The sequence below is a fragment of the Ovis aries genome, chromosome 5, assembly GCF_016772045.2.
Source record: "Ovis aries strain OAR_USU_Benz2616 breed Rambouillet chromosome 5, ARS-UI_Ramb_v3.0, whole genome shotgun sequence".
In the NCBI taxonomy this organism is placed as follows: Eukaryota; Metazoa; Chordata; class Mammalia; order Artiodactyla; family Bovidae; genus Ovis; species Ovis aries.
Genome location: NC_056058.1, coordinates 23,845,875 through 23,873,835, shown reverse-complemented (window position 1 = coordinate 23,873,835; position 27,961 = coordinate 23,845,875). Strand labels below are relative to the sequence as shown.

At 40.0% G+C, this 27,961-nt stretch overlaps 1 protein-coding gene across 3 annotated transcripts in view; it reads left to right on the top strand.

The window, feature by feature from the left end:
- CCDC192 (coiled-coil domain containing 192) overlaps nt 1–27,961 on the top strand; it is a 211,798-nt gene that overhangs the window by 124,654 nt on the left and 59,183 nt on the right. For all 3 annotated transcript variants that reach the window (XM_027969970.3, XM_027969968.2, XM_060416342.1), the window contains one exon: nt 27,092–27,224. In XM_027969970.3, the coding sequence (XP_027825771.1) occupies nt 27,092–27,224 (133 nt within the window). The remainder of the gene's footprint in view (nt 1–27,091; nt 27,225–27,961) is intronic.

Here is a 27,961-nt window from a genome sequence, read left to right as displayed (position 1 = left end):
TTCACATTGAAAACCTTCTTAATGTACATTCTTACCAATCTGAGTGTGCCCTGGGATATTTAATTTCACTCCATCCATCAGTCTAACGTATTTTTATTTACTAAACACCTTTGGATCAGACATACCGACTAGAGCCATTCTGGAGAGAGCTGAGGAGTGACTGGGAGATGACCCTGGAGAACAGTGATAGTGGGCAACCCCTTCAAGAAGTCTGGTTGTGATACAAACAGCCCATGCATCTCAATATTCCAAAAATAGCACAATCAAAAAAATAAGCAGTTCAGTTCAATTGCTCAGTCATGTCCGACTCTTTGTGACCCCATGGACTGCAGTATGCAAGGCTTCCCTGTCCATTGCTAACTCCCGGAGTTTACTCAAACTCATGTCCATTGAGTCAGTGATGCCATCCAGCCATCTCATTCTCTGTCATCTCCTTCTCTTCCTGCCTTAATCTTTCCCAGCACCAGGGTCTTTTCAAATGAGTCAGTTCTTCGTATCAGGTGGCCAAAGTATTGGAGTTTCAGCTTCAGCACCAGTCCTGTAATAGACATTTCTCCAAAGAAGACATACAGATGGCCAACAGGCACATGAAAAGATGCTTATCATTGGTAATTATTAGAGAAATGCAAACCAAAACTACAGTGAAGTATATCACCACACACAGGTCAGAATAGCCATCATTAAAAAGTCTATAAGTAATTGCTACAGAAGGTGTAGAGAAAAGCAAGCCCTTCCATACTGTTAGTAGGAATGCCAGCTGGTGCAGCCATGGCAGACAACAGTCTGGAGATTATTTAAAAAACTAAAAATGGAGCTATCACATGATCCAGTGATCTCACTCCTGTGCATATACCCAGAAAAGATGAAAACTCTAATCCAAAAAGATGCATGCATCCCTGTGTTCACAGCAGCACTATTTACAATAGCCGAGACATAGAAGATGTGGGGTATATATACACTCACACGCACATATATACAATGGAATATTACACAGATGTAAAAAAGAATGAAATCATGCAGCAACATGGATGAACCTAGAGATTATCATACTAAGTGAAATAAATCAAACAGAGAAAGACAAATATCACATGATATCACTTATATGTGGAATCTAAAAAAATATGATTAAAAGAACTTATTTACAAAACAGAGAGAGATTCACAGACTTGGAGAGCAGATTTGTGGTTGCCTGGGGAGGGGAGAGGGAAGGATAGATTGGGAGTTTGGAATTGACAGATACACTCTACTAATGTCAAATGGATGGACAATAGAGACCTATCGTATAATATACAGACTAGGGAACTGTATCATCTTATAACAATCTATAATGGACAGAAGCTGAAAAAGAATCTATCAATCTATCTCTAAGTCATTTTGCTGTACACCTGGAACTGGCACAATGTTGCGGATCAACTATACTCAGGAAAAAAAAAGATCTGATTGTGAATGTAAGTTGAGGGTGATAGCTGGAGGGGGCTGGGGGATGAATAAGGTAGTTTCTTTGTCAATTTGTTTATAAGCAAGGCTTATGCACATCTGTAGCTGTTAAGAATGAGCACCAAGGTGTATGAAGACACGGAAGATCCGATGATATGATCAGCAGGGAAAGTCCTGGCAAGGTAGGCAAAAACAAAACCCAGATCATAGAAGGGCAAAAGGGAGGGGCAAGCCGTGTGCAGAAGGGGGCACTTCTTCCATTGTGACAGCAAGGGATGGAGAGCAGGGCAGAGGCCAAAGCTAGTGACTCTGTGCCCTTCAGGCTCGGAGTCTGAGGAGCTCTGGTCTCAGCTGTGTACCTGAGTGAGTTCTGTTATCTGGGACTGACAGGCCACCGCCAGGAAGGAGAGGAAACGGCAAAAGGAGCACAGAAGAATTGCAAGGCCCTTCGAAAACTCAGTTTAGACCTCGATACAAGACAATACAGTGCCATGAGAAGCGCAATTTTGAGAATTTTCTCGCACAGAATTCAGTCCCATCATTGTTGGGTCCAGAGGGACAAGGACCAAGGGAAGCCTGGTGCAGGAGGTGGCAAGGGTGATGAAGGAACACTGTGCGGGATACTGAGAAGACAGGTGAAGCGACAGGACCACGCAGTCACAGTGGACAGAACTGACTGGCCTCGTGGAGCTGGCATCATTCACACAACCTCGCACAGTTAACAAGCAAGGAAACAGGCTCAGGGAAGCTATGCTTAACACTGATTTTTCTGATGACTATGTCAACAAACAAATCGTCGCAATGTATTTCCTAGTTACCCATATGAACTTTGTAATAAATGAGGATTTGATGGTGGGGCAAAACCTTGGCTTCAAATGGATAAACAGACACAACAGTATGTAATAAGAGAAAATAAAACTATAAATCTTTATATTTTAATAGACCAAAATTATGCTGAGTCAATGGGACCATATATGTGTTATGCATATTAACTTTACGAAAGGCTTTCATATAACTCAGTGTACCCAAGGAATAAAATTTAATTCTTATGCATCATAAATTTGTTCTGATTAATGTTCTAGCTACTTTCCCTAGAATATAACCTCTGTAAGAATCAGAATTTTGTCTTTCTTACAATGGTATCCCCACAACCAGAACAGTACCTGGATGAGGAGGTATTCAATAATATTTGTTGAAAAAATTGAATACATTAAATGGGGCTGACTCTTCCCCTTGACCTCTTTACAACACCTTTAAGTCAAAATTGGATTAAATTTGTGCCCATTCTCACCCCACATGCTCCCATCTCCACAAAAGAATGGGATCTCCCTTTGCATTGCCTGCTCCAGTTAAAGATGTTTCCATCTACCTAGACATCAGAGTGAAAAACCAGGGAATCAGCTATGATCCCTCCCTCATCTCCATTTCTAAGACGAGTTGGCGCCCATATCCTGTCACTTCTGTCTTGGAAAAAGTTGGATCCGTGTTTTCCCCTCTCATCATTCCTGCAGTCTTGCACTATGCACGTCTTCTCATTTCTCAACTAAGTTATTGTGTTGGTTCTCTATTTAGGTTCCCTGACCCAAATTTCCCTCCCAGCGGTCCAGTGTTATTTCTAAATGTCCATCCACTGGCTAAAAATATGACCCATTATTTTCTTCTGAATAAATTTCCTTTGCATGGCCTTTAAGAGTTTCACAATCTTATCCCTTGCTAGGCTTGGGGTTCTGTCTCTTTCCACTTTGCACATTTGCCACTCAGGATGGGTCCAATACTTTTTTTTTTTTTAACCCAGTCTTTCCTCATATAGATGTCCCAAAATTCTCCTACCACAGAGCTTATGGGCTACTCTAACTTTCCTCTTTTAAATCCAGGTAGAGTAGACCCTCCTGACTCTTTCTGGACTAAAATTTAGGTTCAACTCTCCAACCCATACTTTTAATTTTATGCTTTTTCTCATGCTTCTGCTTAGAAACTCTTGCTTCCTAGCCCATCTCATAAAATCATAATTATCCTTCTCATTTTCTTCTATTATTAACACATCTTCCAATGAGTTTCTTCACTTGAAATTAAAATGGTGACTAAGCAACATCTTTGCTAATAGTATTTCTCAAAAACACCCTCCAATCTTAAAAAGATACAGAACAACATTAGTGATATGAGTTTCATAGAAACTAGTGTTCTTGCCTGGAGAATCTCAGGAACGGGGAGCCTGGTGGGCTGCCATCTATGGGGTCGCACAGAGTCGGACACGACTGAAGCGACTTAGCAGTAGCAGCAGTAGCAAAATTAAATTAATATTTAAACATTATATAATAATAGACATAAAATATAAAAAAGTAAAATCTTTTACTTCCCTTGTAATTAAAGTAAGTCTAAAAAACTGAGATTTTTATGTACCCTTGTAATTAGATTAAAACAAGTCTATATAACTATGAGATTTTTATGTACCTTTCTGGTTGGCAAAATATAAAAGCTTGATTTTAAAAAATAGGATAGGCTGGGCAATAAGCACTCAAATACCTTCTGAGACTGAGTTGGTACACCTTTTGTGATAAAATCTTTCAACATCGCTCATTATTAGAGAAATACAAATCAAAACTACAGTGAGATATCACCTCACACTGGTCAGAATGGCCATCATCAAAAAATCTACAAACAATACATGCTGGAGAGGGTGTGGAGAAAAGGAACCCTCTTGCACTGTTGGTGAGAATATAAATTGATAGCCCCACTATGGAAGATTGTATGGAGATTCCTTTAAAAACTAGGAATAAAGGTATCATATGACCCAGCAATTCCACTACTAGGCATATACCCTGAGGAAACCAAAATCGAAAACAATGCATGTATCCTAATGTTCACTGCAGCATTATTTACAGTAGCTAGGACATAGAAGCAACCTAGATGTCCATCAACAGGTGAACGGATAAAGAGGCTGTACTACATATGTACAATGGAATATTACTCAGCCATAAAAAGGAATGCATGTGAGTCAGTTCTAATGAGGTGAATGAACTTGGAACCTATTATGTAGAGTCAATAAGTCAGAAAGAGAAAAACAAATATCGAATAGTAATGCACATATATGAAGGATGGTACTGATGAATCTGTCTGCAGGGCAGCAATGAAGATGCACACATAGAGAGATTTATGGACACGGGGTGTGGGAGGAAGGAGAAGGGGGGACAAACGGAGAGAGTAACTGGGAAACATATACACTATCATGTGTCAAATAGATAGCTAATGGGAATCTGCTGTATGACTCAGGGAACTCAAACAGGGGCTCTTCCACATTTGTAAAGACAGGTGCCAGTTGGCATTGACAAGACTGTTTCTTTTGTGGGTCTCTCTAACTCTTCAACTGTCTCCATTTTCATTTTCCCATTGACATTCAAACAGCAGTAGGATCCTAATAGGAATGGATATATACTTAAATACATAAATCTTGTTCATTTTGGTTTTGTGCCATGAATGTGTTTCTTCTGGACAATGTGTTTTGTGTTTCTGGAAAAAATCAAAGAAAAAAAAATCTCATTAAGGGTTCAAGTGAACAAGCTGTCTACAGCCGGAGGATTTGGAAAGGCTGCTCAGGAAATGTGAAACAGTATTTGTCTTCGGGCAACATGCGTTTATACGTATGTTCTGAACTTACTAGAGAAGATTTGAAGAAAGTGGTTGGGAGGCTAGGAACATTTCTTCTGCAGTCTGCTTATCAGTGACAGCAGCAAAGGGAAGCTTGGAGAGCAAAGTTCCCTCACCCCGCCAAGCCACCCAGATGAAAATATGAGCTAACTTAACACAGTGTGCTTTCCATGCAAACACAGGTCTAAACCAGTGCCCTGGCCCCACCCTGCCAGCTGGCTTACTTGCCCCAAAGCCTCTTATCTAGAAATTCTGGAGCCACTACTGAGGCTAATTAAGACCTGAGTGTTACATCTCTAATATCACGGGAGGATCAAATCATAGGAAGTAGAGTCTCTTGGACTGCAAGGAGATCCAACCAGTCCATTCTAAAGGAGATTAGTCCTGGGTGTTCACTGGAAGGACTGATATTGAAGCTGAAACTCCAATACTTTGGCCACCTCATGCGAAGAGTTGACTCATTGGAAAAGACCCCGATATTGGGAGGGATTGGGGACAGGAGGAGAAGGGGACGACAGGGGATGAGATGGCTGGATGGCATCACTGACTCTATGGACTTGAGTTTGAGTAGACTCCGGGAGTTGGTGATGGACAGGGAGGCCTGGTTTGCTGCAATTCATGGGGTCGCAAAGAGGCAGGCATGACTGAGGGACTGAACTGAACTGAATAAGAAGTGAGTGAGGGAGATCTGGCCTTTTGAGTTGTGTTTTATTTTTAACTTGAAGAGGACAACATACACCTGTAATTGGTTTTTAATAATCACATTAAACCAACAAATTTATTCTTTTTCATTTTAAATTGATTTTCCTTTTCCATATATTGGATGGTCAAACTGTTGAGTGAAGATTGGAAATAAAAGCAAAAATAAACAAATGGGACCTAATTAAAATTAAAAGCTTCTGCACAACAAAGGAAACTATATGCAAGGCGAAAAGACAGCCTTCTGAATGGGAGAAAATAATAGCAAATGAACCAACAGACAAAGAATTAATCTCAAAAATATACAAGCAACTCCTGCAGCTCAATTCCAGAAAAATAAAAGACCCAATCAAAAAGTAGGCCAAAGAACTGAACAGACATTTTTCCAAAGAAGACATACAGATGGCTAACAAACACATGAAAAGATGCTCAACATCACTCATTACTAGAGAAATGCACACAAAACCACAATGAGGTATCATTTCACGCCAGTCAGAATGGCTGCGATCCAAAAGTCTACAAGCAATAAATGCTGGAGAGGGTGTGGAGAAAAGGGAACCCTCTTACACTGTTGGTGGGAATGCAAACTAGTACAGCCACTATGGAGAACAGTGTGGAGATTCCTTAAAAAACTGCAAATAGAACTGCCTTATGACCCAGCAATCCCACTGCTGGGCATACACACCGAGCAAACCAGAATTGAAAGAGACACATGTACCCCAATGTTCATCGCAGCACTGTTTATAATAACCAGGACATGAACGCAACCTAGATGTCCATCAGCAGATGAATGGATAAGAAAGCTGTGGTACATATACACAATGGAATATTACTCAGCCATTAAAAAGAATACATTTGAATCAGTTCTAATGCAGTGGATGAAACTGGAGCCTATTACACAGAGTGAAGTAAGCCAGGAAGAAAAACACCAATACAGTATACTAATGCATATATATGGAATTTAGAAAGAAGGCAACGATAACCCTGTATGAGAGACAGCAAAAGAGACACAGATGTATAGTACAGTCTTTTGGACTCTGTGGGAGAGGGAGAGGGTGGGATGATTTGGGAGAATGGCATTTGAAACATTTATAATATCATATATGAAATGAATCGCCAGTCCAGGTTTGATACAGGATACAGGATGCTCGTGGATGGTGCACTGGGATGACCCAGAGGGATGGTACGGGGAGGGAGGAGGGAGAGGGGTTCAGGATGGGGAACATGTGTACACCCGTGGCGGATTCATGTCAATGTATGGCAAAACCAATACAATATTGTAAAGTAAAATTAATTATTAATTAATTAAAAAAAAAAAAAACCTGTAGAGTGACAGCTGTTTTCTTGCTCCTAAGCAAGACATTGGCTCTTTCTCATGGTTACAGTCTAACAAGCATTCCTGCATCCTCCTTGAATTGGTCTGCAGTAAACCCTCAACATAGTCATATACTCTCAGTTCTTTTTTCCTAGGGTCATGAAAGAACTTCATAATAGATGGAATACAGAGGAGTTCAGCCTTTGTCCAACTTGGGAGTGAAATCTGAATTCCCTGGTTTTCTGAGTCTGTTTCCATATCCATATTTTTCCTGTCTCAATCTACATTCAACTCCTCCTTTGGCTGTTCATATCTGACCCTGCCTCTCTGGCCTTCATCCTTTTTCTCTGGATGGTCTGGGTCACTTTCCTTTCTGGAGCCATGGTGGCATAGACACTAAGAGCCCAAACCGGAGCCAGCCTCTGGGATTCAAAATCTATCTTTACCACTTAATAGGTATGTCCTCTTCCCTAAACTCTGTCATTCACCTTGGCCAATTTTTTGCTTCCTCAACTGCAAAATAAGGATGTTAATAAGAGTCCCTACCATGTAGAATTCTTACAAGATTCTCAGAAGTTAATATGTGTAAAGTGCTTAGAATAGTGCCTCCCATGGAGAAAACACCAAAGAAGAGTCAACTCTCAGCATGACTTCAGAGACAGTTCATTTGGGGAAGAAAGGCAGTGTCCATTGTGGAAACTAGGAAAACTTTAGTTACATAAATTTCACATGGAAGCTGGAACGTACATTAGAGCAACTCACAGCCTACTCTGAGATAAGAGCTTCTATGTAAACATTGAAAATACTTATTTATCTCTTACCTTGAATTTATTTGGAAGTAGTAAGTACAGATTGCCTTATTGTGCCTAGCATCTGAGCCAGAATTTCTACCTACTATTTCACCTTCATGTCACTCCCGGCCTGGCCACAGCCCACAGTCCAACCACAGGGGCTGGACGCTGACTGCATTTGGCTTATTACTAGGGGTCCACTCTGACCTAGGCAGTCACAGCCCCGGCTCACCTCTGTTCTGGAGACTTTATGAAAGACAGTCAGCCTCAGGGATACGACAATACAGAAAGAACTGGTTTTCCTGGGAAGTTGTGATTTCACTAGCCCCGAGAGAACCTTTCTCTTCTGCTGAGCAGTACCTAATTTCCATCATTAAAGATTCATCTTCTTGGCCTTAAGTTTCTTCAGCTTGTAAAAATCAAATCACCAAATGATTAATTTATGACTTGGGTTAGAGATACACAAGACCCAGGAGAGGTGGAAGAGAGACAAGGTGGAGGGAGAGGAAACGTATCTTCATCTCCTCAGTAATTCATTTTCCTAAAGTCAGTCCTATTCCCTACCCTGAATCAAGGCTGACAGCTAAGGATTTTCTCAGCTAAGAAAATTTTCTTGTGAAGAATATCTCAAGACAGGATTCCCAAAACCCAAATAAGACCCTTCAAATCTTGAATCAAAATAAGATCACCTGAACTTTTTACAGTTGGCCAGACATCTGCACTTACTCAGAAAACAGCAACAACTGGAGAGAAGAAAAGGGATTTTTATCCACCTTTTCTGATAACATTCGCCAACTGACTGTGAAGTGAAAGTTTATGGCTTTAAGGCTGGTTGTAAAATAAAAGCCTTTGGATTATACAGTGTAGTATCAATATTACTGCCCACGTCTGCCTCTTCTGTGATGTAGTTTCATGATCGCATTAAATCCCCTTATCTCCAGCAGGTGTAGAGCCATCAGGAACATTTTGTGTAGTTGGGCAGGTTATTCTGTGAACAAGGACTTCCAGCTGAGGGGAAGTGTGGACTAGTATCCAGATACATCCTGCTCACCTAGCTGAGCACCTCGACTCAGGAAAGGATACTTTAAAAATTATCTCAAAAGAATACTCTCATGGCTAACGTAAAGATGCCACTGTCTCCGTGGGGCGCCTTTTACTAATTCCTACAAAGGTGCTCCTTAGGGTGCAACAGCAATCTCGGTGGGCATTTTTGAGCTGCCCAGAGCTCCAATGCCTTTACTGAAGCTGAGGGAATTCTCCATTATGTAGGAAGGTCTTCAGGAAAAGCAGGGGACTTCCCTGGTGGTGCAGTGATTAACAATCTGCCTTACAATGCAGGGTTGACTCCTGTCAGGGAATTAAGATCCCAGTTGCCACCGAGCAACTAAGCCAATGCATGGCAACCAACAGCCCATACGCTCTGGAGCCTGTTCACAGCAATGAATGACTCCGCTTGACCCAGTGAAGATCCCCAGGGCGGCAACTAAGACCCGACACAGCCAAATGAATGAATGAGTAAGTAAAATTTAAAAAAAAAAATGAAAGAAAAGAAAAGCAGAGCCATTGGGCCAAGCAGGCCAGATGACTTTCCAGGCTCACGTGCAGCCGGAGTGCAGGAATGACCAACCAGATGCGTTCTCTGCACTGTCAACTGGGAGCTGGAGATGCGCAGAGAAGACCAGGGATGGTTCCTAGAGGCAGGAGCAAATTCTGATTTCCAAAGCAGCATAGGCAGAGGAGCAGAAGCTGTATGGAGCATCCTCTGAACTACTTCTGTCAAGTATTTGGTTGCGGTTCTGGCTGCTGCAAAGTCTCCCTTGTGTCCAGTCTGTTTCCCAATTTAATTCTCCAAGTTTCTTGGCAGGAAACTCTTTTTGTATTTAAATTGGTCTTAGTGGTTTGCAAATAAGACCTATACATAGGGATTAGCACTCGGGAGTGCTTCGATTCTTGTATTTCCCATCTTTTAGAGTTAAAAATTATTCTAGAAAGGTTATCAGACTCCTCGCCTTCCTACCACCACACATATAGGTGTACCTACTTCTGGGTTAAACACTCATCTGGTTTTGGATCCAATTCTCTCCCAGCATCTCAGAATCTCAACTACTCACTTCCCTTGTATATTTAAACTTGCCCTCTCACTAAATCCTTCCTGTCAACATTTCAATATGATCACATAGCTCCCGGTTATAGAAAATGGTTTGCCCTGAGCCCACATGCCTGGGTAGCTATTGCTACATCTCACCAATCAGGAGGCCAGAGAACTTTCCGTCCCAGGAACAGGTTCTAGGTTTGTCAGGAGATTCTGAAGGTTGTAAATATTTATAGTATCAACAATAAGCATTTGGTGAATTAGAATCTCTAGGAATAGGACCCAAGATGCCCATTTTAAACTTTTCATACCAGAACTCAAAGTAATTACGTCTAAAAACTTGCATCTTAATTTCTGGAAATTTTTCCACCATTTTTACCTCAGGTACTGCTTCTCCTTCATTCTCTCTTCTTTCTTTCTGGAGAACATGTTAGACTTACATTCGAGAAGAAATGATGAGAGACAAGGGGTTCCAGAAGAGGCAAACTTGGAGCCGAGTGTCTGGAGCTCTTGTGGAAGCTATTCTCATTGAAGACAAGCTCATAGACCAAAATCACAAGGCACAAATCACTATGCTTCTTAAGCTTTCTTCTATATTTCCCATCCCTTCCTTTCTGTAAGTTTTCAAGAATCCCAAGATTGTCTTTCAATGTACTAAGTCTCTTATCTGCTGTATCTGTTCTATAGTTATAACCTACACGTTTTTCAATGATCATAGTTTTTATTTGCAAATGTTTGCTTGGTTCTCTGGTATACTTTTTTCTTTTTCTCTATAAGGGCTTATTCTTGTCATAAGATTTTCAAGCTTATTTTTGAACATTCAGTCAGTTCAGTCACTCAGTCATGTCCGACTCTTTGCGACTCCATGCATTGCAGCACGCCAGGCCTCCCTGTTTGATTCCTCTATTATCAAAAATTCCTGGGCATATTACTCAGCCATTAAAAAGAATTCATTTGAATCAGTTCTGATGAGATGGATGAAACTGGAGCCAATTATACAGAGTGAAGTAAGCCAGAAAGAAAAACACCAATACAGTATACTAACACATATATATGGAATTTAGGAAGATGGCAATGACGACCCTGTATGCAAGACAGGAAAAAAGACACAGATGTGTATAACGGACTTTTGGACTCAGAGGGAGAGGGAGAGGGTGGGATGATTTGGAAGAATGGCATTCTAACATGTATACTATCATGTAAGAATCGAATCGCCAGTCTATGTCTGACGCAGGGTGCAGCATGCTTGGGGCTGGTGCATGGGGATGACCCAGAGAGACGTTGTGGGGAGGGAGGTGGGAGGGGGGTTCATGTTTGGGAACACATGTAAGAATTAAAGATTTTAAAATTTAAAAAATAAAAACCAACAAAATAAATAAATAAATCTTCTAGTAGGAAAAAAAAAAAATTCCTGGGCATGAGTTCTATTTGTTGGGTACACTGACGTCCTCTCTGTCATTGCAGTAAGTCAGCTTTTGTGCTTTGTGATTTCACCTGTGAACATCCCAGCTTCAGTGGGAATGACTTCCATGGGAGCTGCAAACACTCAGTTTCAAGTTGGCCTCTTGGAACTCATTATTTCTGAACCATTTACAAAATATTTTTGGCTAACAGCTTCTGTTTGAGAAGATAAGTGTGAATCACAATCACACAGCCTACATGGATGCTGGATTTGAGGCTCATATTTCTCCAGACTGTCTCTTTGCCACCCGTTTCCTACATGTTTGCATTATCCCTGAGCTGGTAGGTGTGTAGCTTTAGCCATTTTTTCCCAACTGAAAAGCCCCTTCTAGCTTAAGGGAAGAAGAGCCCCATTCCAGCTCCTTATTGTGCATAAGAGTTACAAGGTTTGACTATTTCTAACTGACAGTGACAACTTTCATCTCCACCCCTGTTCAAGATTAGTGGCTTTGACTTCCCACTGCATTTTTCAGACCCAGATATTTCACTTTTCTGATTTGGAACTTTCTATATATGTTTTTATATCTGTAATGTATTTTTCTGGGTTACCCTATGACTTGAGCGGCAAGAACGTGTCCCCAATTCAATCGGTCATCTTGATCCAGTCTGGATTGCTATTTTAACAAGCTCAGTAGGCAATTCTTACCAACACTAAAGTTTGAGAATCAGACATTACATCTGAGTCACTGCATTATGGAATTTGATACTTCCATTTCTACCAATGCCCCCACCCTAAACCACCCCACAAACACAAAGCCAATCACTTGAAGTATTGCTTCCTAAATATTTTTGTCTTCCTATTACTCCTTAGTTCATTTGGGCCACTGAAATGCTTTCCTACTGAAATCCCTGTATCTACACATTCTCCCTTAAAATTCTACTCACCTCAGGCCATGAGGGTGATCTATAGCTTACATTTGTCCAAGCCTAAAATTCTTCCATTCTTTGGAAGATAAAACCAACATTTCCCAGAACTACATAACAGATTATCCATAATCCAGTCTATCGTTCATGCTTTTAACTTGATATCTTGAGCTTGACTTCATGAGGATTTCTACATAGACAATGTTTATGAACCTCAGTCTTGTAAATAATGGAATGACCTTGTCTATGTACCCCTTTCTTCCTAACTTATCTCATTCCTATTCATGTTTTAAAGATTCAGTTAAGGCAATATATCTTCTAGGCAACTTTCTTTGACCCTCCAGGCAGGCTTAAGGGTCCCTCCTCTGTGCTCCCAAAGGATCCTATACATACTCTGTCACAAACATTGAAATTTGTTGTATATGCTTCTCTCATAAGACATGAGCTTCTGAAGAGAGGAGATGATGTTTCATCTTTGCACCTATAGCGTCTGGTTTAGACTAGTACTTAGTAGATAATGTTTGTTGAACTAAATTATTATTGATGATCTCAGAAATCCAGCCTTTTCTAATGAGCTTCATTCTTTCTTAAACTTTTATCTACTTTGGAACATTTAACCTGGTCAGAAAAATATGTTCTCCAAAGTCTTAGACCAAAAAGTTTTCCAGTAGCTTATGCACTTGGAAAATTGGGATTAGTCCATGAGAAACATTCAACCCTTGTTGATAGGCTCTTTGGCTCTCCCAGGTTGATAGAAATGCCACCTCTTGTATAATTTCTTATCTAATTTACAGTTTTTCCCCTCATTTACTCTATCACAGAAGATGATAGTAATTACAATCACATTGGAAAATAAAGAGATTGAGAAAAGAATAGAGAAGCAACTAGTTATCTTTTTTTCTCTCCTTAAAATTATGCACAGTGTGACTCCAGTTTCAGACAGAAAAAAATAAACAGAAGCAATACAAAGGATGAAAGACTGTTAACTACACCGCACATTAAGCCTTTTTTAGATGGTTTAAGATTCCTCCTTTTCATATACTGGAATTCACTGAATTACTTTGAGGTCACATATGGTATCACCCGCCTTAATGCACAAAAATTAGGCTAGCCAGCAAGACTTTTGATGCATTTTGTGCCACAAAAATGACGTTTCTTTTTTTTTCTGCCGTGTGTGTGCGTGCGTGCGTGTGTGTGTATGTGTGTGTGTGTGTGTGTGTGTGTTAAGTGCACACTGGGATTATCAAGGGATTTAAGAAGCACGATTTCCTTTAAAAAAAAATCTTGAATGACTTTTTAAAAAAGAAAAATAAATTATAACTTTTAAACTGAAAAAAAGGAGATTTTCATAGAGTGTCCTTTTCATAGCATCTGTTCCCTAGCTCACGGCGAACATTTGAGGCTCAAAGCACTTAATCAGGATGAGTTAATTCATCCACATGTAAACCCTGAGGTGATTTTTAAAATTCCGTTTGTCATTAGAGTATGAGTATCAAGGCACTCGCCTCAGATTAGTGTGTTGTTAACAGACTTAGGAACAGAACTTAGAATTTTCCTGTAAGATTTCTTTGAGGCTTATGAAAGTTGATGAAATAACTTTGAACAATGCAATGAGTGTGAAAGCAGGTACAGGAATTTTCCTTAGCATTTATAACTTGCGAAGAGTTTCAAGGGAGCTCAGAAACCCAAAGAACTGGGGCGTTTTTTTCCCAAGTCTGGCAGGAGGGAGTGCCGGAGTGCTGAATGGCTTGGCGTCTTTGGTACTTTCCTGTCTCTTCACATTTACCCCAAGAAAGGAAGCCAATGCACTTCATAAATTCCCTAAGTGAAGTGCCATAGGGTAGCATGATCTCCAAAACCAGACACTCCTTTGTTCCAATTGGTTGGGACTAGTCCCTTTCTTTCTACAGCTGAAACTAGTCAACCGAAAAACAAAAAAAAATAGCAGATGTTATGTGGACTGAACCCCATGGAAACCTTCCCATCTTCAGCTTACAGTAGTTGGGGCTGTCCCAATTCCCCAACTCACATTACTGCCTGGCCTCAGGAATATGAGCAAAAACTGTCCACAGGACACTCATACTGTCTTTGCGGCCAGCATCTGGCTCCTGTCTTAGATTCTCCTTTGGTCAATCCAAAACCATCTTAAAGATGTTACCATCAGAAGCAACCAGAAGGCTTAAAAACCAGATTACCAACCTCACACCCACACTCTCTCCCATTCTGATTGAGTGGAAGTGGAGAGAGGTTTGAGCTGATGTACTTTTTTGAAAGCGCCTCAGCTAATTATGATATGTAGATGTCAACCTATAGGGCAGAAGGAGAAGTCCTAACAGCCCCTTTCCAAAAGGGCAGATGAAACAGAGGCTCATCACTAAATTAGCTTGTCTGATAAGCATCTGTTCCTCTGAACTTCTTTTCCAACAATTCCTATCAAAATGTACCTGTTTCTTAGGTTACTGCATTCTTGAGTTATATCAGCTTGGTGATCCCAGGCCTCTATTGTCAGTGGGGTTTTGCATTTTCTAACAGTTTTAAGTCATACTGGCAGTACTAGCGATCTTTCCCTTGCATAAAAAAAAGGATGAAGGCCCTATGTCTGACATAAAAGAAATGCCTAATTTAGACTTCTGTGATAGAAATTGTCTTACCAAAGACAAATTGTCTTACCATTTCAGAATATATACAATATTATGAAGTAATTAGCAAATAAAATTTTTAAAAAAGAATAGATGAGATAACTTCTAAATGAATTGTTACTTTGGCACCAATGTTCTTGGTTGACAACAAACAGTAAACATTTTTGATAAATGAAAATGCAATTCATAATTAAAAGTTTCAGCTTATCTAGGAAAGACAAGCAGTGTAATTACTGTACTACTATGATTGCTATTTCAAGAAATGTCTTCCACATAAGAGTCAAGAGATGCCAGCAACACGTGTTTTTCAGTGGATGAATGGACAAAATCAAATACAGATATACTAGGGAATATTATTCAGTCTTTAAGAGGATGGGAATTCTGACACATGCTACAACATGGATGAACCGTGAGGACGTATGCTAAGTGAAATAAGTCAGTAAGAAAAAGACAAATATTGTATAATTCCACTTATATGAGGGTATGAGAGTAGTCAAATTCATAGGAACAGAAAGTAGGAGGGGAAAATGGTTGTAAGAGTCTCAGTTTTGCTAAATAAAAAGGTTCTGGAGATTGGTTGCACAGCAATATACATATATTTAGCAGTACTGAGCTGCACGTCTAGAATGGTTATAATAAATTTTATGCCACGTGTGTTTTCCACAATTAAAAGGAAAAAAATACCTTCAGTTGAAAAGCCAGGTGCATCTGTGACTCAATAATTGATACTGTTAGTTTAGAAAAGGCATATAGAGTTGAAATTGGAGAAAGCAGATGTCAGTTTTCACTTCTACACATGATATTTGAGCAAAACTAGAGCATATTATTCAATCTACTCATTCTTTTTCTGTTTAGGCCACACCACTCAGCTTGTGGGATCTTAGTTCCCAGACCAGGGATTGAACCCTGATCCTTAGCCTTGAAAGCACCAAGTGCTAACCACTGGACCACCAGGGAAGGCCTTATTCATTCTTTTAGATTGTCAAGAAGTATTTACTTGTTGCGTATCTCCTGAACTTCAGCTTCACAGAACCTTGACTGGTATTCATTCTTAACTGGGAGCTGGGGGCAGGGGATCAGATTCAGTCCAAGGTGTCCCAAGAGTGCATTTCTGGGGCCATGACATTTCCAGATCCGGTGATCTTCCATGAAGCCAATGTTGTCCCCATTATTACTAAGGATGACCCGGAAGTTCAAGTCTAATATGGCTCCTGTGGGTTTTTCTGGGTCAGGACCAGAATAGACAACTCACCATTTGTCTAACTTGAGAAATCTTAACCTGTTGCTGATGAACATCTCATCTGATTATTTCTAAATCTTACAATCAATCTCAGACTCTGGAAAGTATGACACCACAGATTTCTACAAAAAGATGAGGCAAGTAGCTTTAAGCCCAGTTTACCCATTTCCCTCCCTATTCATTATCCTTACCTATCTCACAGACAAGGGTGTGTTGATGGGAGCAGGCTTAGAGGTGTACCAGACAGGACTCCAAGACGAATTAAAGATGCTGTTTGGAAGTTTAGATTCATGTGAAATCTTTTCACTGCTAGCTTTCTTAATGGAATTAGAGAAAGTACCTTGCTAGAGAGTGAAATGAGAGAGACAAACTCTTGAGTCCAACAAAACCAAGGAACAGTCCGTACCTGATGACTTGTCTTATAGCAGAGACATTTGTCTAAACTTGTTACAGTATGCAGCCTGAAACTTGCAAATATCTACATAGCAAAAGTTCCCATCACCGCCACACCTTCCCCCCCTGAACCCCCGCCTTGAGTCTTTGCATAATTATTCACAATGCCTCTTTCAGTGGGTTATGCCTTTGCAACATCATGTTGCATGCATAAAAGTCGATTCATATACATCAGATTTTGAAATTAAACTTTTGTTTTAAGGACTATTGAAAGTAACTCTACATGAATCAAATAGCCTATCTCACCATCTGTGACATGTGGTTTCATGACATGAACGAGATAGCTTGTCTAAATAATAGAGGACAAGACCAAAAAAGTTTAACTAAAATTACAGCTAGAATATAAGGAGTGGAACTAAATTTAGGTTACAAATATTGCCTAATGTTTTTCCAAATTTTGAGTCACCTTCACAGAGCAAGACTGACACCTTTTAGTATGGAAGTTTTCTGGTGTGGCAAACCAGTGCTATTTCTTGGGGGTCCTCTTTAAAGGTTTATGAGATAGGGTGCCCTGGTGGTCAAGAACAGAAACTGCACAAAAACCCTAAGGGAGAAACTAAGCTGATGATCTCAAATTGAAAAGTTTTAGCTAAAGAAAGCAAAGAAAATTTCTATTGCAGTATTGGAAGCATGGGTTTTCTTGTCATCAAATACACAGACTACAGTGTCACCAATACTAGAGGAAAGGTCACCTATCACACATGCATCATCAGTACACATTCACAAGATATCAAGAATATGAACAGAATTGAGGAGGGGACTATAAAATGTCTTTGCAAAGATACCCTCAAAGTGACCTTGCATTGCATCTCTTGGACAAATGAACTCTAAATCACTTCAGTTTTGATCATTGGGTTATATCTGCAGTTATCAAGATAGTATGGTTGAAATTTATTTGAATATCAACTGTTTAGGGACTTCCCTGGTGGTCCAGTGGATAAGACTCCATACTTCCAATGTGGGGGACACAGGTTCAATCCCTAGTCAGGTAACTAAGATTCCACATGCCACACAGTGTGGCAAAAAAAAAAAAAATCTTATCCCAACATTGCTATATTAAGCTGGCTCAAAATATCCAACTCCTCAAATGGTCTCCAAACCAGTCTTTACCATATTATTGCTCTTCCTCATGGCTCAGTAGGTAAAGAATCTGCCTGCAATGCAGGAGACACAGGAGACATGGGTTCAATCCCTGAGTCAAGAAGATCTTTTGGAGAAGGAAATGGCAACCCACTTCAGTATTCTTGCCTGGGAAGACCCATAGACAGAGGAGCCTGGCGGGCTACAGTCCAAAGGGTCACAAAGAGTCAGACACGACGGAGCAACTGAATATGTACATCAACTGTACATACCTACAGCCTCGTGAGGAACTCGACTTTTCTAACTGAAGGCTAGGACACAATTTTAGTGGCTCCTGGTATCCTCTTTGAGTCTGTCTTACATGTGACTTCCTCTTTCTTATCGTGGATAGCTAAGAAGGAACTGAGAAGAGGAAAATCAAGAAAAGAGAATGCTCAGGGAGCAATAATTACTGAACTATTAGACACTGCCTTAGGTTTTAGACCTTTTAGTCTCAGCAAATGTGAACGAAGATCCCTGATTCTGTTGTCATGTCCTAACAACTGCTTCATTACTTTATTCTCTCCACTTGAATTTGTGTTGTCTGACCAATTTAACATTCAAGAGACTCTTCCATTTCAAGTGACAGAGTTAAAAAGACAAACCACACCTTGTGCTAGGAGTCAAGCTCGACTGATGCTTTAATTCCTGGTGATTTCCCCATATGCATTTACATGCCCATAGTCAAATTAACTGTCAAACGTGGCTTGCGATAAGCCTCACTGGAAATTTTAGATTTTCTTTGGGAGAAATTTGACTTCAGATTCTTACTGTTTATGAAATTATTTTTGTTTCCAGACATATACCAGATTAAAGTAATTTAAAAATTAAAGACTAGACAAATTGCTTATTTAATTGCACCCATAGAATATGCAACCAATAGATATCACTGTAAAGCCCTTTGCTTGATAATTCATTGACAAGGATCACCATCTCAGAGGTTCTACTTATAAAGAATGAAGATCCTAAAATAATCAGAGCACTGTCAATACAATGCCACTAGGCAATTTACAAACATTCACCCATACACTTACTTTTCACATTATAAATATTAATACATTTTTATATGAGGTCAAATCCACTTCACCTTAAATTTCTGCCGTAAAGCTGTTTCAATTTTGCATTAAGAAAGCAACGGTTTTTTAAAACATTGTATTTCATGGGGAGAAAATACACATCACAAAGATCTTCCCACTGTGGCGTGTTCTCTAATTTCTCTTAAACATTGTACAAAGTTATTTCATGTTATATGAGAACCATTTCTCCTCTGATGATAATTTCATCTTCTCTACTTAGATTTCCTCATGATGTGTTAAGTTATCCTCACGGAGCCTATATTCCCTGTAATTTCACCGCTCTTAGAGAAGAGTGGGGTTTCTGAAAGAAACAGATGTTTCTTGGGAAGGTTAACTTAATTCGGTTCTTTACCACACAGGAAAACCCTTCAAGATGATATAAGCAATTGGGTGCTTCAGGAACTTAATTTTCTAGTCCATAAACACAGGCCTTTGCATTATGATTCAAGATAAGTCACAGATGGCCAATAGCTACCAATTTTTTCCCAGAAGGCAGCCTTAGTCAATTCAAAAGGAGTGCTGAGCACAAGAAAACAAAACAAGTATCTGCCCAGTTACAAAGTCACTGCAGAGGAAAAGCTGTTCATTATTTTTATAAGCATGTTGGAGGAGATTAGCAGCACTGTCATAAAGCAGTTATAGGAATTTTTTCACCACCTGTATTTTCTGTCCTCTGGCTTCTGGGCTCTTCCATTATGCCTCTTTGCCAATGTTACCAACACTTATAGAGGTGGGGCTGACAAGCTGAAATTGCTTCATATACAGCTTTGGCCTCTTGGGCTTTCTCTGTCTCCAGAGAGGGTTGGACTGAAAAACAGCTTCCTAGCAGGCTCTGTTAGGTGTGACGACACGCTTTTCCCTCTGTTCTCAGGGTGTGATTTGGGATGGTAAGCCCCAAAAGTAGATTTGTCTTGAGCAAGCACTGGCTACTTTTTCTTTTCATGATATCTACTGAACACTCAATTTTGTTCTGTGCTGTGCTCAGCTAATGAAAACTTATTTATTGCACCGTAGGTTCTTCCTCAAAAATCTCAGTTGTCAGCCTGATTAATGTTTACTGGGTAAGAATGTCAAGCCAGGGTTAGACTCACATAAAGAAAGAACGTACCAGCAGTACTCGTTAATCTCAGAAATGGATTTGTTTGAGTACACATAGCCTGATGCTATATGAAAGCAAGTTGATTAGTCTAGCTTCTTTCTTTGAAGTTAGCAGGATCTCAAGTACCTAAAAATTCTTCCTATCAAATGTAACTCTCATATCATCTACAATGACCCTCATATATCATGTAAAATGGCATGATTCCAGTACTTTGTGTTTCTGTATAAAGAGGCTTTTAAGGGAAGTTTACCTATATGATGACTGCTATTTTTGACAATGGGACCTGAGGACTTGGGGATCTTGGTTATTGTTCCAGGTTCCAATCATACACCCATTCCCTGGCCCTTCAGCTCTTACAGCCAAAAAAAAAAAAAAAGACATGATAGAGTAGGAAAAAACAGTGAGATGGAAAGTGTGAAAACCTGGCCTGGAGTCTTGATTTTTTCTATTTTATTAGCTGTGACTTTGGGCAAATTATGTCCTTTTACTCTGCTTCTACTTATGTAATTATAAAATGCTAGAAGTGGGTCATTTGTTTTCAACTATTGCACTCAAATCTGTGTCATCTAAGTTTCAGTGATTCTACCTGATTTCCTTAATTGTACTGAGGGTGAGCCAATGGCTCAAATCTTCAAGATCAGAAGTTAGACACTTCTCGCTTTAAGAAATTCTAAATGGTGAGAATGGGCATCCTTGTCTTGTTCCTGATTTTAGAGGAAAGGCTTTCAGCTTTTCACCGTTGAGTATGATGTCATCTGTGAGTTTGTCATAAATGGCCTTTACTATTTTGAGATATATTTCATCTGTACCCACTTGGATGAAAGCTTTTATCATGAATGAATGTTGCTGCTGCTAAGTCGCTTCAGTCGTGTCCGACTCTGTGCAACCCCATAGACAGCAGCCCACCAGGCTCCTCTGTCCCTGGGATTTTCCAGGCAAGAATACTGGAGTGGGTTGCCATTTCCTTCTCCAGTGCATGAAAGTGAAAAGTGAAAGTGAAGTCTCTCAGTCGTGTCTGACTCTGCGTTCTCATGGACTGCAGCCTACCAGGCTCCTCCGTCCATGGGATTTTCCAGGCAAGAGTACTGGAGTGGGGTGCCATTGTTTTGCCAAATACTTTTTCTGTGTCTATTGAGATGATCTTGTGATTTTTATCCTTCCTTTGGTTAATGTGATGTATTACATTGATTGACTTGCAAATTTGGAACCACCCTTGCATCTCTGGAATAAATCCCACTTGATCATGGTATCATATTATAGGTGATCAGTAAGTGTTAGCTTTTCTCTGGCGCATTCTTGACAATGACCCTTAAACTACATGAAGGATAGCTTACTATCTTTTAGGGAAACAAATCCCAACTTTTGGATAATTTTATTGTTAAAAATTTCTACCTTATCATTGGAATTTATGCCAAGACAAAGTTTTTCTCTATTTGGTATTTATGTTTACCTTCTCTTACATAAACACTTATTCCAGCATTTCTGGAAACTAGGACATCTACTGGCAAATTCCATCTTTGTCTCTAATAATTTTTTAGAGGGAAAGAAATGAGACTTGGCTAAAACTGTAGGTAAACTCTTCCCCAGTAGTGAGTCAAGATTTTTATCTAATTACTGGGGTTTTGTTTTCTTTTTATTAGACATTCCAAACCCTCTGGGTATGGGAAACAAAAAATGTATTCCTAAGCATGTTATAACATAAAATAAGCTACTTAGAAAGGAGAGACACTACAAAGAACTGAAAAGTATCAGCTGTGATTTCTGAAGTCTGACTCTCTTGACTTTTTATAAAGGTGGTCACATGGGGCCCGGGTCTTGGTCAAGTTTGTAATGAGGCCTAAGGGTTTGTGCATAAGCTAGTTCCCCTGCAAATGAAATGAGACTAACTTACATTTTGCAGTTGTGATTTATCTTTCATTAAAAGTATTTTGTAAGAAAGATTCATCTGATTCCCTCTTTGTCACTTCAGATAAATCAACAGAACATAATGATCACAATCTTCAGGGTCAGTTTAGGATACACTGATGAGAATCACTAGGAGGGCTAAGAACAACATCTAGCACAGACAGTCCTTAGTAGGGTTCATCAAATCTTTCCTTTATTTCACAAGGTTCTCAAAAGACACCATGACAACCCATGCCATAAAGGCCTTGCCATCGCACTTCAGTGCTACTCTTTCATTACCAAGTCTGTTATACCGCCTTTCTTCTTCTGCTCACTGGGACTATCTAAGGTCACCTTTACAAACCTAACAAATCCACGGTGCTCTTGATTAGTGAAGCTTCATATTAGCATTGAAAAGGAAAATCAGCCTCTGGAATCAAAAGACCTCGGTTCTAGTCAATTTAGCTACTTCCTTACTAAGAGGGCATGATTAGCTCTACTCAAGCTCTCTGGGACCTCAGCTTTCTCACCTACAAAGCAGAGACACTAATACAGCTGACAATTAGGTTTCATCAATGAGCAGTGCTGTTGGAAGTGCAGGTTAAGGATTAAGAAGCCATATACGCAAGCCAATGTGAAAGAATCCCCAAGTCAAAGGCTTGCCATAGAGTAGGAAGAAACATACATGGCACAGATTTATCACTCCTGAACTTTTAAAATACTCACCGGAGGAAGTATAAATACAAAACAAAATAAGACATGTGAAAATGATTTTTAAACTGAGTTATATCCACATGCTATTATCACTTGTAAGAGTTGCATTATTAATGATGGGTTGTTAGAAGAGAAATGAAAAGAGAAACCTATCTATACTTCTGCTTTCAGATCATTCTCTTATATATTCTTGGTAGCAAGCATTTTTTTAGTGGCCACCTGAAGATAAAACCCATCTGTTACATCTGCTCTCTAAGTGAATGAAGGTGGGTTGGATGGGGTAGATTTCAAAGTGGGAAGAAGCTATGCTCTGGCAGGCCAAAGATAGAGATTCCATGGGAAGCAAGAGGTCAGGCTTCAGAGTACCCTCATATCGTTCCAGGAAGGCAGCCACCTACTATGCCTAGGCATCAGGCCAGCTCTGGCAGGAGATTGGATCAAAGCTATCTGCATGTCTGTTTCAGGGCATTAAGTTTTGTCTACCCATACAGGTGAGGAAGAGATCAATGCAATCATGCAGAAAACTTAATTTAGAGGGAGAAAAAGGAAGAGAAGAAAGAAAAGACACAAGTCTTGCTTTCACTGAAGTACAGTTTTTGTAAAGTGTGACAGAGAAGGATCTTCTTTAGAGAAGATCCTTAGCGTTTTAGTGGCCAGTTTAGACTATCCTTGGTATGTTTCAAGGAATAATGACAAAAACCAGACAGACATTCCACTTCATTACAAGCATAGCATTGGGTACTGTCATCTATGTGTTATGTCATTTAATCCCCACCAACTCTGTGAAATGGCATCTAAGGTCTGGCGATGTCATGTCTGGCCTAATTTCTCATGGCCAAGAATTGACAAGGTCCAGCTTTAGAATTTGAGGCCATGATTCGAAGTGTGTGGAAAGACTAAGAAATTTTAAACCATGCTGGCAACTCTGTGTTGTAACTCTTCTATAAATAGTTCCCTGATTATTCCTAAATCCCATTGACTTGGTATAATGTAAGCTATTCAGCAATGTGATATGGATAAATATTTCCTTTTCAAAACACTGCACAAATACATGATTTCCTCCCTCTGTCCACCCTGTAGGAGAAGTAGGAAAAGAGCAAGGTAATAGGAATTTACCTCTAAGCTATAAAGCCTTCCTATCCTTTCAGTAATCACTGAGGGGAGCACCTAGTTACTAGGGAGACCATAACAAGAGTGCAGGAGATTCAAGTACAACACTCGGGTTGCCTGGCTAGAGAATGCCAAAAAAGCAAAGGAAAATATTATTGTTACTGAAATCATTTGATGTCTATGACTAATAAAAACATGTTGGCAAACTGAATTTTCAGAAATGCCCAAAGGGCTTAGTTGAAGCTATGAATTAATAGCATACAGTAGTTCTGTCTGGATAAAAGAAAAAAAGACAACAACCCTAAACCATTTAAAAATTTATCTGAATAACCAAAAGATTCCAGGAGAAATCTTGAGCAACCAATCTGGGTCCTTTATTCAACTTTTAATTGAAATTCCCTCTTCCCTTTCTTTTTCAGCTAAATAATCATGTTACATGCTTTGAGTCCCATGATTCTTGAATTCTGGGGGACCTACCAGCCTTCTTAACCAACATCTCACAAATACCAGAATTATCTCTAAAGTGTCCCTGACAGCTATATTCACCTTAGAGACTTACAAAGGCCGAGGTGTCCATTCATTCAAGTGCTGTGCCCCAGGAGGACTGGTGGCAGCTAGGGGTGGATGGAGCTGGGGCTGAGTCAGACCTCCGATTACCTCTTGACCCAGGCCCCAGAGGTTACTATGGGCCTGCCTGAAGATGTTCATCCTGATTCTGCTTGATCGTGCCCTGAGCAGGAGGCCTTTGCTAGAACATATCCTATCTTGCTATGGATATAAGCTCTAACTGTTGGAGGGTGCTTTCTCATACTGTGCCAAAATCTGCCTGCTCATGTTTTCTATTCGTTGTTCTGCACACTGTCTCTGGAACAATAGTGTTTGACTCAACTTCCTCTCATCTTGAATAGCCCCTTAGATAACGGAAGTCAACCATCATAATCCCCTGATATATGGTCTTCTCCAAAGTAAATATCCTCAGTTTCTCAGATCATAAGGAAAATATACAGACATTATAACAATAATAAGAGACAGAAAATATATAATTATCATAAGAGAATGACAAAAAGGTGGTCTGGAAATGAATTGTTTTTAAAGAGTTGTCTAACTGGAAAACTGAAAATTTTAAGTGATTTTGAGAACTGTCGCTTTTCACTGAGTTCCTGCATGCTCTCCATCAAGCCATCTCGTTAGAATGGAAATGTAGCTTGCCAAGGCTTTTTCTTGGTGACACCATACCAGCTCCTAGTGATCAGCCATCAGTTCTCACTAACTTGCATTTATTTTTGCTTTGTTTATTTAGTGTCAATGCCCACTTTGAGAAAAGGTTCTGGAAGGATACTTATCTGCCTATGAATAGTTGTGGCATAATTTCAGAATTTGAATGCCATCTATTAAGAATTAAGTGAGGGACAATGTAAGGAAACTGAATCCTTAGTTATTTCTCCTCCCCAAGTTTTATTATGTAAAATTCCAAGCATACAGAACAGCTGATGTAATTTTATAGTAAACACCCATATTCTTCATAGCTAGACACTACAATTGACACTTTGTCTTCTATTTATCACTTATCATCAGTTTCTTGATCCATCCATCAACCCATCTTACTTTCTTACACATTTAAGTGTAAACAGTGTTCATCAGTACACTGAATTCCTAACACTTGAGCATGTATATTATTCAGTTCTTTTTTGCTACTTTTCATTAGCACTCTTTTCTGAATTCCTCTTACCATTCTTTCCCTCTTTCTTTCCACTTTCTTTTCTTACAGAAAAGAAAACTTCCTTTCTATACACTTCCTCCCACTTGCCATCCCCCAAAGTTCTAAATGGTAAAAGAAAATGTGAAAAATCTGAGCATGGAACTGGTCTTGAAGCAGCATCAGGAAAGGTCCCTCCATAGGTGTGAGCACCATAGACTTGGGAGAGACAAGGTTCTCTGAATAAGCTGATGGAAACCAACTTACAAGAGAGGGAGGTATAGAGTCTCAAAGCAACTGAATTTACTGTGAAAAACACAGCTATCAAATACTTAGGCACCTGCATTGCTTCATCAGCTCGATTTCTCCCTGAACTAAGCTGCATAATACGCAAATTATGAAGGGTTTGGGTGAACAGAGTCACAGAAAGACAGTAAGGTCTTAGTGACATGGAGCAGAGATCTTATCAGCACTTTTTAACAGCTGGCCAGCACCGTGTCCTACACCAAAAGGATGCTTCATAACTAGTGCATTATGAAATGAGCACATGAATGCTAACTACCCCTCTAGTAGAATGGCTGTGGCTCAGGGCACCTCTCCCCTGGACAGGCTGAGTGAACTTTGCCCACGTCCACGTCCACTCTTCAGTGAAGTTTCAAGACCACCATTCTCCTTTGAATGATGCATTTTCTTTTATCAGTTCATATGCCATTCATTAAGCTCTCAGGAAGTCCTAATCTTGAGGTCTATGACTATCTAATCCTGTCTTTGATAAACTGATTTTATTGGCTTTACTCTCAAAACAAAGAGTGATCTCCTGCTGCTTGAGTCTACTCTTTTTAAAGATCCGGGAACACTGTCTTCCCTGATGAGCAAAAACCATTCCTCTCACTATCTCAAGATTTATGGCCGATAAGAAATGTTAGCCATTTATTTTCTGGGCTTCCTAATTACCAGCCCACAAAGACTTGGCAAGGTGAGCTTTTCACTGGAAAGGCAGCACCACAAAAATGCCAACACAGCACTTTTCACAACAGATTCTCTGTAGTTGCAGAGAAATGCAATTTTGACAAATCCATTCTGAGACCCCTAAGTGGAGTTTCCTAGTCATACAGTCTCAACGGGAATCCTTTGGTTATAGCTCCTTCAAAGGTTTCAATGTCACAAATCAGATTATTTTATAGTAAGGAATTCCTGTCCTTGCTATTTCAATTTCTTGAAAAATATTCTTACCCCTGACCACTTTCTCTATATAGATACCATAATAAATATCTATAAACATCAGCATTTCATGGAAATGCTTTAGAGTTTATTTGGATGCAAACTCTAAGGCGAAAATGACAAGAGAAACAAGGCTATAACTATTTCCTGTGAGGCTACTTACAGACCAGGAAGAAAAAAAAATCAGGTGCTTTTGGTACTGGTACTTCAATGGCAAAATACAGACTGCTAGCTAGAGTTCTTTTCTAACTGCCTCTATACATAAGCAGCCAATACACAAGGTTCAGATCCAGATAAAAACCCTTCAGTAGGGTGAAAGATATTATGATGCAGAGAGCAGACTTTTACTGTTGGTGGTTTCAGTGCTCTGACAGGAGAGCACGGACCTCAAACAGGACTTGGTCTAGGTGAACACGGAGCTCTTTCTTTTAGCTGGCCTTTAAAGCCTACGTTTGCTCAGACATCATTAGTTCTTTTTCTTCCTTTGATGCATCTGTCTCTAGTGATGGAAACTCTTTTTTTTTTTTTTTTCCAAGAAACTAAAGCACAAAAGGAAACTGAAAAAGCTACTAACTGATTTGGCAACAACTAAGCAAGAGGCTGCTATCACAGTCCTGGAACTCAATGAGAAGATCAAGACTCTCTGTGAAGGAAAGCTAGCCCCTAGAGGTCAGTATTACCACGTGACAGCTACACACAGGCCCTGGGCCCTGGGTGATGCATATAGCTTCACTGGCAACAAAGCAGAGAGCAAGGCCACAGTGCCAGGCAGCGTACCAGGCCAGAGGCATGCTGGCCGGGCCTGATCTCCATTCTGCTTGATTAGAGACATACACAAACTGTGAGCTCCAGGCGGGGTGTGCTTCCGCCGTGAGAAAAGCAGGGAATGAATAAGCAGTTCCTTCAAGGAAAGTCTCTGGGGGCTGAAGAATAGAGTGAAACATCTGATCAGTGTCTTGCTGGGTGGCAGTTAGGAAAATAGAGAGCCCAGGGAGGAAGACCCAAGGCTCCCAGGGGTGGGTCTCTGAAGTGGGGCAAGGAGAAGGGCTTGTCTGAAAGTGTAGACAGGCTGATAGACCAAGACGGGCATGGGAAGGAAAAGAAATCTCTTTTAACAACAGGCTAACCAGCCAGAAATAAGCAGGGAAGACGGGCTGAGGGTGGTTCCGAAAAAGTTAATAGCCACTCTGGTATGGATGTTTTAACAAGGCTTCTCCCAGAGATGATAAACACACTTGAGGAGGGGGAGGGCAGGGACCCTCAAATTGTCATCATCATCAATAATATAAATTAACATTTGATAGGACACACCAGGCATTTTGTTAAGCATTTCACGTGTATTTAATTCTCAGAATAACCTCTGAAGCAGGTATTAGTACATTTACGGATTCTACAAGAATAAGCGC